General features: G+C 42.0%; 1 protein-coding gene across 25 annotated transcripts in view; it reads right to left on the bottom strand.

The window, feature by feature from the left end:
* The window catches only part of RPH3A (rabphilin 3A), a 115180-nt gene that overhangs the window by 43398 nt on the left and 54083 nt on the right, over positions 1 to 17699 (bottom strand). For all 25 annotated transcript variants that reach the window (XM_038373840.2, XM_043498113.1, XM_043498112.1 and 22 more), the window contains 3 exons: positions 16845 to 16988; positions 1654 to 1774; positions 520 to 606 (listed from right to left, as the gene is read on the bottom strand). In XM_038373840.2, coding sequence (XP_038229768.2) covers positions 520 to 606; positions 1654 to 1774; positions 16845 to 16988 — 352 coding nt within the window. The remainder of the gene's footprint in view (positions 1 to 519; positions 607 to 1653; positions 1775 to 16844; positions 16989 to 17699) is intronic.

Genomic DNA, 17699 nt, shown 5'->3' with positions numbered 1-17699 from the left:
AGCCAATATATGGGGCTGATGGCCATGAAACCCTCTCCAGAACAGACGATTGTTACATGCAAAAGTGGTTAATTTTCTTAGGGGAAAACACATCTTGTTCAATCTGCTTTTCATTAAAAATAGTTGCCCCTATCTATCCTGAGAGGGTCCTGCTAACTAGGTGCTGTTTATCTGTCAATGGGAGTTTGTCCATGGAGTGAGGGTAGAGAATGCGGGGGGAAAGAGAGAGAGATTTAAATGATTTAATGGCTTGGGAAAGAAGTTAGCCCTATATCTAATTAACACAGTTCCTCTTGGGATTCTTGGGACAAGCCTATACAGAATTAATATTGTACAAGCATGCAGCCAGCCCCTTAAATAATGCTCCACGTGGCAGAATGCTTAATATCAAGAAATGCTTAGAATAACTATCGTTAAAGCTCTGACTTAAAACTGCTACCGATTCTGGAACCACTAACTGGCAGGAAATCCAGACATGGGCAGTGAGGAAGTAAAACCAGCCAAGAGAATTGCACTAACCTCTCTCTGCTCACTGCAGATCTTGCACAACCAGATGGAATGAGGGCGGCTGTTGGTCACCTCGATGCCACACTTTGTGCAGACGTTCTACCAACAAAACAAAATCACACGTTTATGGCACAATGACACTAAATCGCTGCAACAGAACATTGCCAGAAAGGCCTTGTGCAGAACAATCACTGAATCCTGCTGTAGTTAAAGACTCACAGTTGTTCACCCTAAGAGGTGTGTTTGGGTCTGGTTTCAAAAGTACAAAAATAAATGACCAAGGAAATTCAAAAAGTTAAGACTGAGACTGCCAGCAATGCTCACCGTGCTGTGATGGGGCACTAGAGCAAGTCCAAAACTGAAGGACATTTTGCATAGCATATGTTCTGCTATGTCAAAGTACAACTGAGGGACATCATTTCAGATTTAGTGATAATAATTACACTTGACATTTACTGTAGCACTTCACACATTCAAAATGGTTTAAAAATGATTTCTCATGAATCCTCACAAAGCCATGCGGAGGTGGGTTCGTTTCACTGAGGCATAAAGTTTAAGGTTGAGATTTGCAAAGCTGACCCAACAGATTCAGACTAAAACTGGGAACCATTTTTGAACTACATTTTTTCCCCCCACGCACACACAAAAAATGCAGATTTGGGCCAACCAAAACATTATGCAAATTTGTGAAGACTTGGTCACATTTTTTCTCTTTTTCAAAGAAAGAAAGAAAAGTCTTGATTCAAAAAAAAGACATTTTGTTCTGAAACTTACTTCAATTTTATTTTTAAAAAATTAAAAACCTGAAGGAAAAAAAACCTCAAAAACTAAATGAAAAACCAAACACTTTGCTCTACCCAAAACAAATTTCTTTTCATTTTTTCGGCACTGCAAGTGAACAAAAAACAAAAAAACAAACAGTCATTCCGCCAGATCTCAATTAGATACACATCTTCCATTAAAACTAATGGGAGTTGTGTCTCTAAATCCCCTACTCAGCTTTCAAAAATCTCAACCTATGTGATTTGCCCAAGGGAGTCAATGTCAGAGCTAGAGTAGAACTCAGGAGTCCCCGAACACACGAGCTGAAGGTTGTACCATCAGTATTATCTGCAGTTCTCAAGTTCAGCCTAGGTGAGGTCTCACCTTTTTGCAGTCCTCACACACAACACAAGCTGATCCCAGCTGTTCTCCACACAGGATGCAGCGATTGACCCCATCGCCGGCCACATTCTTCCGCATGTCCTCCAAGCGGTTCATGAGACGCCTGCACACACAGAATGTGACATGGTAACACAAAGACAGTCACAGTGCAAGAGACAGGAGCGTGGTGCTGGTGAGCCCTCCTCTGCTGGACACCACAGGTACTTATTTTAGCCCTTTAGTTCATTATTTCTCAACTAACAATCCAAGGACCAGCGCCAGTCCAAGAGATTGCCCTGACACAGTTTAGGAAGGCAGTAGTCCTGGTACCAAAAGGTTGAGAAACACTGCTAGTTAACAGATACATTTCCATTGGTAATGCCCTAGCAATCACTAACATGACAAAGACTCTTCTTTTAGACAGGGCAAAGATATGCATGACCTTCCCTCTTTGATCAGGTTTTCCTTCAGTAGCAATGCCTCCCTCAGACTAACCCAACAAGGAGTCAGTTAGGAGGGGAAAGCAGGAGACTAGAAGGAAAGAAGCAGCATAAGGAGTTTGGGAGGAGAAGAAAGAAGAATGGGTATTGTCAAAGGTTAATGTCTCAAGTTCGCCCCCTTGGAGTACGAGCAGATACCTCACTTACCTCCCATGTCATTCTCTGGGCAACCACAATCCTGTGGTCTTGTGGGAGCGCACAGCCCTCTGACTGTACCTTTCAGAGAGTCCTCCCCGTTTCAGGGGATATAAAGCTGTCCAAAAAAAAGGAAAATATTTCCCTGACCCCCTTTCTTGTGCCAGAGAGAGGGAAGCTGTGATGCAGCTGCTCTGCAGTATGCTTTCTGTGTAGCCGCTCTAAGCCAACAGGATAAAGTTCTCTCAATGACATAATTAATCCACCCCCAACGAGCGGCAGCAGCTATGTCAGCAGGACAAGCTCTTCCGCTGACATAAGCACCGGTGTGGACAGCGTTAAGTCGGCATAAGTTATGTTGCTCAGGGGGGTGGCTCATTCACACCCCGAGCAACATAACTTATGTCGACTTAAGATGTAGTGTAGCCATAGCCACAGAGTCAGATCTTTACAGGTGCTAAGCATGAGTACCTACAGCCCATTCAAAACCAGGATCAGGTTACAGGAAATGAAACATTGGCCATCCCTTCACTCTTTCCCAAGAATCCCAGGATCTTTAACTTTCACCATCCTGGACAGCCACCAAGGACCTGAGCCAAAGCCCATTGTAGTCAATGGGAAGACACCCACGCACTTCCACAGGCTCTGGATTAGACCCCAAAGCTGGTCAAAAGGGACCTCAAGGTAACAGTCACCCCATTGTTAGCACTGCATAATAGACGAAGTTCTAGATGACCCAGAGACATATGTTGCATCATAACTAGGCTGGGCAGAACTCAATTTTTACTCTTTTTATAATTTTGATGGGTAATATTGAGGTTTATTTTTAAGCATTTTTCCCTATTTTTATTGACTCGTTTTCACAGGTGCACAAAATTATGGGTTTTAAGCTTTTTTTACTTTTGTCTATTTAAATGTTCAGAGTTGTGGGAAATTATGGGAGTCAGACAATAAATATTTAATGACAGTAGATACTGATATTCATAAAGTTAAAATTTTGTAACTGTTAAAATAAGTTGTGAACATCACATGTCAAGATATACAAAGTAACCATCATTAAAATCAAACTTGCATAAATTCTCAAGCAGCATTTCTTACTTCGTTAATCTGTACATTTCAATCATTATTGATGGAAATATTTTTAATCAGTGTGTGTGTGTGTGCAATGAATAAAAATCTAATCCTTCCAAGTCTAGTCATAACCGTACTGACTCATACAGTCTAAGTGAAGATAAAAAGATCCTGTAGGTTGAATGAAGTAAAACATAATTAGGAAATGTAAAAGTAATTATCCTGAAGAAAATTTATCACTTTCCACTATCATTTTGCCTGAAAATACTGAGACATCTACAGCTGTTAGTGTCCAATCTAATACATTCTGGGAATCTCTTAATAGGCAGCTGATTTAAAACAAAACAAAAGAAAGTACAGTGGTGAGGTGTATGGGTACAGAAGACATTGTGCGGGAGGAAGCACACTCTAACTGAGAAAGGGCACCAAGTCAAGAGGTTGTGAGTTCTTATCCTGGCACTCCGATCCTATTGACTTGCTGTGCGATCCTGGACAACCATTTATCTCCCTCAGTTTCCCCAGCCGTAAGAAAGTGAGGATAATACTGCTGCCCCTATCCGTCAGTGAGGCCCTGAAGATTAACCTTTGTCAAGCACTATGAATATGTAAAGTTCTAGATAATACTGTTCCTCAAACTGGCAATACTATTTCCTTAAATACCTGTGCCCACTACTTATGGTCACAGCTGGCTTGGGAACTTAGCCATCAGGACTTTTTTGCTAGAGCTGGCCAGGAAAAAATTTCCATTCTGTGGGAAATTCCAACCATTCGTGGGGGGTGGGAAATCATTCCAATTTGAAACAAAAAGCCAAAATTCTTCAATTTCCCATTAAACTAGAATTCTGAAAAATGTGGATTCAGGGCCTTCAAAACATTTTGTTTGAGTACTGTTTTGATTCATTTTGTTTCAGCTTTAATATCCTATTTAAAATATTATACACCATATATATATATATATATATATATATATATATATATATATATATATATATATATATATATATAAGTGAATTAAATATAAATGTTGAAACTAAATGACTTGAAAGAACATTATCAAAATTAAGCATTTTGACTTTTTCCTATCAAAAGAGTTAATCAGAATCAACATGTCCCCATAAAATGTTTCAATTCCAAACAAAACTGCATTTTTCTATGGAAAACTTCTGTCTAAAATTTTTTGAGCAGCTCCAGTTTCAGTCTGTGAAAACGATGCAGGATAAAGGCCTTAGTTTATTTTCAGGGATGACATGTAGTGTATTAATGCCGTCTTTACATTTCTAAGAAAAAAACTGTAAATATTTTACTTTGCAGCAATTGTTAATCTTTTGAGTAAAATGCAAAAAGCCCACCAGAGACTGCAACTGTGCAAACCCATCTGCTTATTGTGCAGGTGAAGAGACATAGCTAGCAACTTCTGAAAAACCAACAGCAGCAACAGCAGTTTGCAAGCTCTGGAAAGACGCAACAGCACATAAGGTCTGAGTAGTAAACTGTACAACTGGTTAACTTACAAACCAACTAGCTAAAAATAGCAGAATCTAAAATGCATTATTTATTCTGTTCAAAATGGGGAGAGAGAGAGAGAGAAATCCTTACTTGAGAGAATTTCAGAAAAAAAAAAATCAAGCCCGCAGGGGCTTTATACACTCCCATTGCAGCATGACCCAAATCTGACAAAGCAGCTAAAACACCATCCATTAAAAAAAAAAAAAAAAGACATTGTCCCCCATGTCTTATGACAGTTTCAGGTTTATGACAGTTACCCTGACCACACTTTCGGATCATTTACAAACTATATGATCCCTAATTTACATGTGGCAAACCCTGAAGAGACCTTACTGAGATCCGTGGATTTCATCCTTAAATGCAGGCTGTTCACAGAGTGGAACCCAAGAATACCTGCCAGACATTTTCTTTGTACTGCATAGAGAATACGTAAGCACTCGACAAAGAAATATGCCTTGACAGTGCAGCAAGAGATAGAAAATACATTGTATGCACCAAAACCAAGCCATTTTATTTCAGTTCGTACTGTGCCTGATCCAAAGCTGGTTGAAGTCAGTGGGAGTCTTTCCACTGACTTCTCTAGATTTGATTCAGGTCCATAATACTGAAGGCTTGTTCTATGGGTGTTTATTAAAGGGACACTATCAGGTCAAGTTCGATCCCAAATTCAGGTGGTATAAAAAAAAAAACCAGGGGTAAAATCCTGGCCCTATTGAAATGAATGGCAAAATTCCCATTCACTTCAGGATTTCACCCTAGATTTTTACTATACTTGAGGCTAATAGAAAAGTTTCCAGTTTTAAGGTGGAGGGGAAAATGGACATTTTAAAAATATAACCCCCCCCTAATATAGAGCACATTTCTGCAATACATACAGTAGGAGTGCAGCAGCTAGAGCAGGGGACCCTGAAAGTGAATGCCTAGAAAATGACTATCAGCAAAACTGAAAACAGCCCAGTCTATCTGCAGTCTCAAAAAGCAAACCACCAACATATGGGTGAAAACTCAAGTCAAGGGTTTTAATTCTTTCAGTTTGCATAATCTAAAACATTTTCAATAATGCAAGGAAGGCACTTTTTTTTTTTTAAGTAATTCTGATTTTTAACCTGACAAGATACTTTCTAAAAGGAATAAAATGGGTTAAAAGATTAACAGTCTCTGGTCTGAGTTAGGTGAGTTGATGACTTTCTCCTGTACTTTTAATGTTTAAACTGTTTTCTAGCATCATTCTCTCTCATGCCTTCATTCCTAAAGCCTGCTGCTATCTATCCCTTACTTTGAGCTCAGTTCCTGGAGAGTATTCATCCATGATTCTTTTCTAGATGTAAACTCAGCTGTCAGACTTGGTGATGCAGGGGAATCACTCCTGACCATACATCGATAGGTTTAACATTCCATGGGGAATACATTTAGTTGCAAACACTAAGGGTCCCATTGATTTTAATGGGCCCTGGATTAGGCCCTTAATATTTAGATCAGAATGAAGATTATTACAGTGTTTCTAAAAGGAGAAAGTTGGCTGTTCTCAAAACACTCCTTAAATTAAATTAACCACTGCAATTTCTATTCTATAGTATGGGAAGCTTTTCTGTCAATTATCTGCACAGGAGCACATTATGGAAGTGTAACAAGTGGGTGAAACCAATGCATCCGATGAAGTGAGCTGTAGCTCACGAAAGCTTATGCTCTAATAAATTTGTTAGTCTCTAAGGTGCCACAAGTACTCCTTTTCTTTTTGCGAATACAGACTAACACGGCTGCTACTCTGAAACCAACAAATCTAGGAATATCATTGTTTAGTGTGTATGGTGCTAGCGTTATATTGTTGATTATGGTAAGTACTGTATATCTTTGTTTAGAAGCCCCAGCAGCAGATACATTTCATTATTTAATCCAGTGGTTTATCTAGGGACATAATCTATTACTTTCCCCATAGATTGCATGCTACTGCTGCTAACCCAGGAATGCCTTCTAAAATTCACACCTTACATTTTATGTAATTGTATGTAGAGGTTTTGTTTTGTGCAAAATTTTTGGCAAAATGGCTATTTTCATAGCAAAAAAAATCTGCAAGTACAAATTTTCACAGTTTTTTCAATGCCAAGCCAGCTATGCTTGAAAATGGGCCCGTTTCCATTGGGCAAATCTGCATGTCCAAACAAACCTTGTTCATGGAAAGTTGAAACAAATTGCAAAAACAAAACAAAAAATCCTTTAACCTCAAGCAATTTTGAATTTGGCTCTAAATGTTTTGCAAAACCATCACTTATCATGGGCAGCACCTTCACAAAGCAATAGAGCCTATTTTATTAATAGTGCAAAAAATATATAACAATTTGTGTACTCACACAGGGATTATATGACTACTTTAAACACAAATATTTACCTTATTATATGCTATAATCATAAATGCTGCTCTTTTCTTAGAATGTAATGCTGCAGCCAGGAGTTTGTACCCCAAAGCGGGAAAGATTTTGTTTTCACAATTACACACACATGCACCCCTGCCTTCCAAGCGAGGATGTTAAATTGAGGCCTGAGGCCCATCTCTGAGGATCAGCCAGGCTAGAAGTTAAAGCTCCTTGGGAATCATCAGAAGGGATAAACCAAGTTCTAGTGTTCAAAACTGTGCAATTGTGAATGGTAGCTGAGTGCACAAGACTGATGGTTTTGCCAACAGCAATTGCGCTATTAGCGTCTAACTCCTAGTTTCTTTAAGTTCCTGGGGGTACTTTAGGACAGAAAAGTGCTCTAGAAAATCAGATTCCATTCCATTCTGTCCCCCTTTTATTGGGGGAAAACAATTCACAGAGCCACAGGATAGTTCCTAATACAAGTATCTGAATTTCCAGGACACTCAGAAAATTCACATCTTTATCTGCTCCACAATGACTCAAGGACCCTCAGGCAACGGCACACCCCTATGCAGCTCTTTGATCCTCCTCTCTTTAAAGGTTTCAGAGTAGCAGCCGTGTTAGTCTGTATTCGCAAAAAGAAAAGGAGGACTTGTGGCACCTTAGAGACTAACAAATTTATTAGAGCATAAGCTTTCGTGAGCTACAGCTCACTTCATCGGATGCATCCGATGAAGTGAGCTGTAGCTCACGAAAGCTTATGCTCTAATAAATTTGTTAGTCTCTAAGGTGCCACAAGTCCTCCTTTTCTTTTTCCTCTCTTTAAACTTCCTCAGTCCCATAGCTTTGCCTTCCCTCTGTGGGAGGTCACTGTCACTGCTCCTACTCTCCCTGAAACAGCCTGCCCTCCTCAAATTGCAGTTCAGACCCCTCCGCTTCCATGCTGCCAACAGCTAGGGAGCTGTCACAAGTTCCCCATACCATCACTTACCAGTCCTTCACACTTCTCCTGATCAACTGCTTCCTCCTACTTACACACCTTCCAATTTTAACTGCTCTACTTTGTAAGAAAGGCACGCTATAATTAAATTGCAATAGATTGTACTCGATACCCGAACAAAAAGATTTCGTTCTCATCAAACTATGTCCTCCTCCATTATGAGGTCTGGTTACTTTAGGGCTATCTACATACAAGATTTGCTCCAATTTCACTAATGCACTAATTTAATTCAATGGGTACGTCTGTGTGTGGACACTTGTACAGTGGTATAAATCCGGCTTCATTGGTTTAGTTTGCCCCAGTTAAATAACTTGGGTTATCAACACTCACACTGGGCCCTGGTATGCAAATTGGTTCTTATCTGTATATTTAGTGCTAATAGAATCCTGAGAGGAAGGATGATCCAATGATTAGGATCCCTGTTCTGCCACAGACTTTCTGTGTGACCATGGCCAAGTCATCTAGCCTCTCTGTGCCTCCGTTCTTCATCTCTAAAATGAGGGTGAGCAGTGCCCCACCTCACAGGAGTGTTGTGAGGAGATGCTCCGATACCATGGTAACAGTTCCATACAAGTACCGCAGATAAACCAGAACAAAATGTTAACAGAAAGGTGGGGTTAGCCTTTCTGCTGAAGATGGATCAGTGCAGAGCCAGGCCCGACCAGAAGAGTGAAGGAAGGTGCATTACACAGGCCACCTAAAGTATCCTCCGCTAAGCTGTGGACAGACTCCATTCTGGAAACCAGATACTGATCATGAAGGACAGCAAGAGAGAGACTGAGGATATTCAACTAATACATACGGCATGAGGGCAAGCTGAATGTAAGTTATTGATTCAAGTTTAAATTACTGGGATCAAAAGATCCAGGTACTCCTGACTGAAACAAACCCTGATTTCTTTCAATGTAACCTAATACATAATACGTCTTTGCAGTAAGATGGATTCAATGTAGACTGGCTGATTTCACTGCTGCTAACAGCTAGAGAGATTTATATTGTAACAAATCATCTTCCTTTCTCAACACTTTTCAGCCTGGTCTTACATTTTAGGTCAATCTCATTCAGCTAATGCAATTCTTGCAAATGGAAATATTTTGCAATTGAAGTCTATGTAACCTTATCAGTCTTACTCAACCGATGGCATTCTGCTGCTCCGTCATTGCTATGAATCAGCATCGAGGCTTCCTCTCGGCTTTTCCTCCCCTCTCCTGTAGATGTCATTTGTTTATCTTTCTAATTTTTACTGCATGTATAAATTAACCATCCAATTAATCACTTTCTACTACGTGTCTCTAACACAGTGGCTGGATTTTAATTACCATTATGCACATTTCCAAAGTGCCCATCACTGTGGTATCTAATGGGCTAATTTTAAAAAGCAGTGTGTACATTTTATGACTATTCAAATCTGCAGTTGAACAGGCCAAGATAAGAGTAATCAAATCACAGGCTACAGTGCATTGTATGAGAGGTACAGGGAGCATTATTTTCCCCTGTGGACAGTCCTTATGGTGGGAGGAGCAGTATCCATCCTCTAACAAATCAGGTATTGGTCACTGATGGAAGCAAGATATGGGCCTCATGGACTGGTATAATATTTCCTATGTTCCTAACATTAGCCCCAGGCAAAATAAGCTTATTCTTTGTCTGGCTCTATAAATCTACATTTTGCTGTTCAGAAGACAAAACCAGACTCCTTCGCCAGTTAGGGACACTTGACAAGCACCACCCCAGAGACAGTGATGGCTCTTGCGGAGCCTCCGATAGTTCATCCATGTATGTCGTCACCTCTAGACCAAGGTCTAAGACACCACAGGTGACACTGTACCATCCTACATGGCCATGAAGACGACCTTGCAGGAGACTTGGAGAATCCACAACAGAGGTGACATAGTCTTTCTTCAGAGGAGGGAGTATAGGACTGCATTATTCCTGCACCACCGGTTGGCCAGTCCAGGCAACTGTTCTGAAGAGGCTACAGAAGAGGCTTAGGTTAACATTTGAGTGCCTAACATGAGGCACCTGTATCTATTTAGGCACCTAATTCAATGGCTTGATTCATAGTGTCCTGGGCACCCGTGCCTCCCACTGACTACTATTAGTAGTAACATCACCGTAGTGCCAAGGAGCCCTAGTCATAGACCAGGTGCTGCACAAACACAGGGTAAAAAAAAAGACAGTCCCTGCCCCAAAGAGTTTACAGTCTAAGCGCGACACAAGAAAGAACAGATGAATACGGACAGATAGGGGAGTACAAGGAAACAACGAGACTATATTGATGAGCACACCAGCAGCCGAACCATTGACTCAACCCTAATGCCTCACTGCCCTGGTAAGAGCAAAGATGCAATAGTAGCAGTCATTACCCTACTCCACAGTGATGAATACGAAATAAATGTCTCGATAGACCAAAAGCATTTCAGCAGGAGCTTTGTGTTCAGCTTGACATCTATTGCAGAAGCTGCAATTGCGCGCACACACACGCATACACACTCAGCATATACTGTGCCTCTAACTGCAGTACATGAGAGCAGCACCATTCCAGCCACCCTGCAGCATGATGACATGGGCATTTTCTCTTGCTTTTTTATTCCGGACAAGCTGTAATCAACAAGGGGGATACAGAAAGAACCTTTATTAAGTGCAAAACAAGAACTGGCACCAGCGTATGCATGCAAAAGTTCTCTCTAGTTAAATATTTATTGTAGCTCCACAAAAATGAATCACGAAGACAAGCCTAATGGGTTTCAAACAGCACCAAGCAGTATGTTCAATGCAGCATGCAGTATAAATGGGGAAAAAAATCTGAATCACAAAGGATAAATGGTTTTATGCCTCGCCTCACAACTGCACGGGGTTGAACACTGAAATTCTATGATCAGCCTTAAAAAAAAAACACTCCTGTCACAACAGATTTGATTGGAATGAGCTTGTAGAGGGATCTTGCAAAGATTTATAAGAAAAAGGGAAAAGTTAATGCAATACACAAAAAAGATCACCCAGCTGACTCCAGAATTAAGCCACTACTATTTCTACTGGGAACTCGTGTATTAAAGGTTTAAATATTAAAACTAAAGTTAACATGAAGGCCAAAAAAAAAATCAAACATGATCTAATGTTTTTTAAAAAAAATTAAAATTAGGATCAAAAGTTTAGGAGCAATTTTCTTTATATATGCACATACATCTAATGGCAAAATGTGGTTCGACCATTGTCTCAGCTTGAGATACTGAATGATCATGAACTTGGCGCATTCAGTGTTTAAGTACATCAAATATCAGCACGACGCAATTATGCCTTTCTTAGGCTTTCAACATTTTTATATGCCTGCAACTACTGTTTTATGTTCAGGGACGTTCATTTTTATACACCCAAGAGTCACACTCCTGCACAGCAGGTAAAAATCTCACACATTTCATCCACAACCTTTAATCCAAATCTGCCAGGCTCCTAGCTAGTTACACACATGCTGAAACCAAACTGAGGTTGGCCATGAACAGAGAAAGGGAGAAAAAAATAAAACCACAGAGAGAGAGAGAGAGAGAGAGAGAGGAAAACAAAATAGCTGATCCATTCCCTGCAGAACTTGTGAAGGCTGAACATCAGCAACATGAAGAGTTAAGGTGAAAAGTCAAGCCCAGTTTATGAAGAGAGCAGTTTCCTTCAAAAGATGGCAATATGCTGTGCCAGACTGCACAAAACCAGCCTGTCTGTAGAGGACATTGGTACATCCTGGCTGAAATCTGCTAGCCATTTCCAACAGGCAACGTCAATACCTACAAATCTCTACTGTAAACAAAGGCAGAGATCACAAATGTTAAAGAGAGGAATTCAATATGCTCTTCTAAGTTGAGGGGTTGGAGTCACAAGGAGCTCGAAGATCAGGAGACTAAAACAAAATACAGAACTTTTGCAATTGGAAAATTTCCTGCAACACACACACACACACACACACACACAAAAGAGACTGACAGAGGGTTTTTGGCTTGGAGATTTAGCTCTATTCCTGCATGATTTCAAGAAGTGAACTTTCCCAAGTGGAATATCCACCATCACTCTCTAGCTGGGTATTTTACCATACATTTGAAGGTATGGTTGTGAAGTTTGCCTCTGATCTCCCCGCCTCCACCTGCCCATGCATTCCACAGAAAGTTGGGGAGGAGGGGGAGAAACAAGCCATACTAGAGAACGTTTGGCTTTGAATCAAGCCTCTTTGAATCAAGCATGTTGCTGCTCCTCTCTCTCTCTCTCTCTAACTCTGAACTAGCTTGCGAATGAACAAAAATTTCAGGGCTACTTATACAACCAGGCCTTTTATCCTCAAATTACACGTGAGCAGCAGGGGAAAAAAAAAAAAAAAAAAAAACCAACTAACCACTCTCACGAGGACTTCTATACCAGCATCTCTGCGCTTTTCAAAAAAGCCAGTCTGACAGATGGCTTCCCCTGCATTGTTTCAGCAGGTCTTCAACTGGTTTTGAATCTTCCATAGGAGAAACTTGGGATTTCACATGCTTAACTTCACCAAATTCAGCATCTCAGAGTCCCTTCCCCTCCCACACCCCAAGCTTCTTTCCAGCCATATTTAGGGCAGATCTCTGATTATATCTTTACAGCTTACTTTGAATTCACTTTAACAGTCAGGTGAACAAGACTAGATCTCAGCTGAGTCAGAAGCAGCCAAGCTACTGTATCCGTGGATTCGATTTTCAAACACTTTTTTGCTTTCAACGTCCATGTGTTGTTTTTCCACTTTTGGGAGATGGGACTGCTCTGCCTTTTTATGAATCAACTGCCCCTGAGGGCAACTTACTCGTAGTAAACAACTAGAGGGGTTTTTAACATTCTTTGAAACAGTTCATAATGCTGCACCCGACTCCCACCCCGAGATGGAAAAAACAAGTGGCTGACTAAGCCTGGATAGAATACAATCACCTGCTGTCCTTAAAACAAACACAGGATGTTAGACATGAAGGATTACAGGATTTCCCTCTGGGAAATGGTCATTGATGGAGCAGGTTGATATATAACAATTATTATTTTGCTCTTCTCTGGTATCTTCTCCAATGCATGGCACAAACTCAGATGCCGAAAGGAAATGGGGGATCTTCTTACACTGCTCTGCTAGGTAGGTAGGGCTAGAAGGTATACAGTATCCAGCTCTCTGTGAATCCTCAAATGGAAGATGGTCTTGAAGTTCAGGAAGAGGATGGGGCATTAGAAGAGATGTTTTATTGCCAGCTCTCCCACAGGTGCTCTCCTCTTTCAAATTCCACACCACGCCCTCTGGGAATATCCCAGCAGGCATGCTGATTGGCCTTCCTGCTCCAAAACCACCGCTCTCTAGCACAAGAGAAGAACTGCCCCAGTATGGGGCTTAGGACACAGTCAATCACTTCTCCTTCCAACCAGCAGAGAGCAGTGGTATACAGAGGAACAGTAGCTACTTAACTTGCGAGGTGCTGGCTGCAGCTCTACAGTTCCATTGAGTTGGCAATATACTTCTTCAAAGTGTTACGTACATAAAAAAGGCCGGTTGTACCATATGTAGCATGACTGGCAGTGTCAAAGCCAGCCATATTCAAACCAGAATAAGGTGCAGGTTTAAGAGTGAGGGTGATTAACCACAGGAACTAACTACCAAGGAAAGTGATGGATTCTCCATCTCTTGGTCTTCACATGGAGACTGGAGGCCTTTCTGGAAGAGATGTTTCAGCCAAATGCAAGTTACTGGGCTCAACACAGGAGTAACTGGAGGAAAGTCAGTGTTACACAGGTCCGTCTAGATGATCTTCTGGCCATAAAAAAAGCCCTATGAATTCTATACGTTTTTCAGTAGAACACAACACTGTGTACATTTCCTACAATAGTCCATACAGCAACACTATGAAACTTATGAAACTGCTAGCCTGATTTAAATAAATAAATGCAGCTACAATGGGCTGTGTATCACGATTAACAAAGGAGCATGGATTGGGATCACAGTAGCACAGGGATATGATGAGGCGAGAACGTTGGGGTCTCGTACGGTTTCCATCGTGGCACTGAAAAAGGCGGAGGACACAAGAGGCTGCAGCTGGAGCTAAGGCAGTGTGGGGACGAGATTTTCCCTGGCTGAACAGGTCGCTGCAGGCCAACAGTGCCAGCTGGAAGAGACCCCCTGAAGGCAGTTTCCGTCTCTCCCCTAGCAGAAACACTGCAGTACAGTAACTGCTGGCTAGAAAATGAGCCGAGCGAATGCTTTGTGTCTTTCTCCTGACCCTCTGACTGGGCTAGGGAGCAAATGCAAGTATGACAATCTCTGGGGCATAATACGGCATACGCACCTCCCTCCCTCTCCAGCAATCATCAAAACGTCATGAAAGGACACCTCTATGACTTAGTCGGTCACAAGATACACAGACCTCTCTGTGGGATCTGGGGCAAGGGGCAGGATGCAGAGACCCCATGGCACAGGGTCCACCCCATGTATGCTGCACAGCGTTTCACCACATAGTCAGGCAAGAGTGTTATTAGGAAGGCGGGGGGAGGGGCATGGCAGGAAACCTTCAGCTGCTGCAGACTTGCTCGGGTGCAGGTCTGCAGCCCAGGGAGGGACGGATGGATGGTAAGTTGCTGTACTACTTCAGAATTCCCCTGCACCAACTCCATTTACTTGTGCTTGACCAAGGGGAGAGGATTTAGGCCCACTGATAAAACTCAGCGTGCCAAATTCTGCTCTCTCATTGATGCTGAGTTAAACCCAGAGTCACTCCAGTGGTGGCAATTGAGCGACTGGACTGCCATGGGTAACACAGAGCAGTGTCTGGCCCAGCAAGGAAGGCCTGGTGGCTGTCTCCATGGAGGTGCTGGATGTTAGATTGTTACACAGACACTGTTGTATCCCATGCTTATTCGGGGTGGCTCTCTGTCCTCCCTGGTGGCCAGACAACTTAGAGGTTTGAGTCCACTGCTGGCTTTGAGCTAACAGAGCTGGGTCTTTTAGCTCATGCAGTAGAGGCTTGTGCTTTCAAATCCAGAGGTCCATGCTCTTCTCCCCACTGCCAGCCACCCATGCTAGGCATCGTCTTACATTGGTACCCCCTGAAAAAGCTTAGACCGCATTTTAAATGACCTATCGGGGCTAGAAGAAGTTGTAGAAATGGGCCCATGCTACAATATTCAGCTCCAAATCCAGGTTTCAAATATCCCCCAGTTCCAGGGTTTCTAGATCTGAGGATTTGACTTGCCCTATTTGAGGGGCTGGGGTTGGATAACCAAAATGTAGATGTGGCTCTGAGTTTGAATCAGACACCTCATGAGTTCAGGGATGCTTCAATTCAGGGGTTTGATCTTTGTCTACCTAATTTTCACTTTTGCTGTAGGTCAGTCTCCCTGCCAATGAAGGATTAATTACTAGATCCTTCAGCAAAAGTCAATGTTATATTGCCTTTTGTTGTACACTATTTCACATACATAGCATTGAGTGTTCTCAGCTAACTTAACAAAGCTCTCCTTGAAAAACCCTTCTGCTCCCATACGGACATGCAAGAGAACACAAGCTGAAACTTCCAGGACATGTTGGGACCCCCTGTTTTGTTCATTTATTTACTAAAAGAACTCCTATCTATTATCTAGTTATCATTTTCAGCAATTACAGAGACATCCATACACAATCAAATCAGTACAAACATCAAATACAGTAGCATGGCCCTGCTACATACAACCACAATCAGCAAAAATTAAATTACAAAACAATATCTCCCCAACCCAAGTTTCCAAAGAAACTGCCTACCTCTCCTCAGTCTTCCCCAGATGCCCCATGGTATGTCTACACTTACCAGGGATTGACACTGTGGCAATCGATGCACCAGGGATCAATGTAGTGGGTCTAGTGAAGACCCGCTAAATTGACCGCTGAACGTTCTCCTGTCGACTCCGGTACTCCACCGGAATGAGAAGCATAAAGTAAGTTGACAGGAGAGTTTCTCCCATCGACCCAGTGTGGTGCAGACACCGCAGTAAGTCAACCTAAGCTACGTCAAGTTCAGCTACATTATTCACGTAGCTGGAGTTGCATAACTTAGGCCAACTTACCCCTGTAGTATAGACCAGGCCTCTGTGGCTTGTCTATTTAGATTGTAATCTCTTTGGGGCAGGGACAGTCTCTTAGAGAGTGCTTGTACAGCCCCCAGTGCAATGAGGCTTAGCTGAGGCCTTTATGTGCTTCTGTAATACAAGTCAATATGAATAATGAAAATGGATTTTCCAGGATGCCCCCTAGGTCAATAGATTTAGGCTATTTTGTTCCAGGACAGGGAAACTGAATTCCAAAATGTAGGGGCCCTCTTGGGGAATCAATCTTCTTGTAATGGAAGATTTGATTTCAGCTAACCCAGATGCATTGGATGGGCAAAGCCATGTTAGCATTACACAAATGTCTGGGCTCAAAGGGGTTTTGGAAGGAGGTAGGTGGCAGCAGGTAGCAAGGAGATGCAGCTCTGTGGTATGACGATCAAATGGGTTCCCCTATGATCTTCATGCCACAAGGCTGAATCTAACACATACAAACAAAAGTAAAGCCCATGCACTGACTCATGTAACCATCTTATGGGTTCCATGGAGCAATTAGCCAGGTTGTTTCCTTACCCAATACGCTCCTGCTCCATTTCTTCCATTTTCTCTGCTCGAGCTATTACTCGGTTGATGATCTCCTTCTCTTCGTCTGTCAGCTCTTCATTTTTCCGTTGCCTTTCCGGCTGGTTTCCACGTACCGACCATCCAGCAGGGAGTCTGCAAAACACACAAAGGCAGTGAGACTGGGAGTGGGAGGAAAGGTACATTATACAAGCACAGGGCCCACTAGAAATATGTTTCCCAGAATAGAAAGAGTGCAGACAATCAGCACACAGAGAGTGAGCTTTATAATTATCTCATGTTTACCAGTTCTCTCCCTATTTATAGGTTTTAACCACTTGTTGAATCTCCATGCATGGGAAAAACTCCTCGTCAGAATTCACTGAATGCCACCTTACAGTCTACCAATCATCAGTCACCGCATTAGCCTTCAGCATCTATGACTTCCATCCTGGAAATTGTATCAGCAGCTGTGAAATTGGCTGTTGACATTTGAAATGAGATGGGAAGCTGTTTCCCCACTTCAACTCCTCTCCCTGCCTCTCCAGTCCTCTACTTTTCCACACACTGGTAATGCTTTGACCACCACAGCATGAAGTCTCTACAAAGGAAAGATAGGTCTCTTTTGCAGACAGCACCGATTGTCCACACAGCAAGAAAAGTAGTGGGAACACCACTCAGGTGGAAGAGCAGAGATTCTTTTACCCAGCTCTGAGCATTTTCTTAGACAAATACTTTCCCCAGTACATCCTTTGCTGCTTACCCGATTCTAGTGACACTGCTCACAGTAGGGGCACCTAAAATACTACAGGTCCTATGAAACAGTCTCATTATCCCATTTGGAAACAGATTTTGTTTCTTCAGAGA

This window comes from Dermochelys coriacea, chromosome 15, assembly GCF_009764565.3.
Source record: "Dermochelys coriacea isolate rDerCor1 chromosome 15, rDerCor1.pri.v4, whole genome shotgun sequence".
In the NCBI taxonomy this organism is placed as follows: Eukaryota; Metazoa; Chordata; order Testudines; family Dermochelyidae; genus Dermochelys; species Dermochelys coriacea.
Note: the sequence above shows the minus strand (reverse complement) of the source record. Positions and strands in the feature narration are given on the sequence as shown.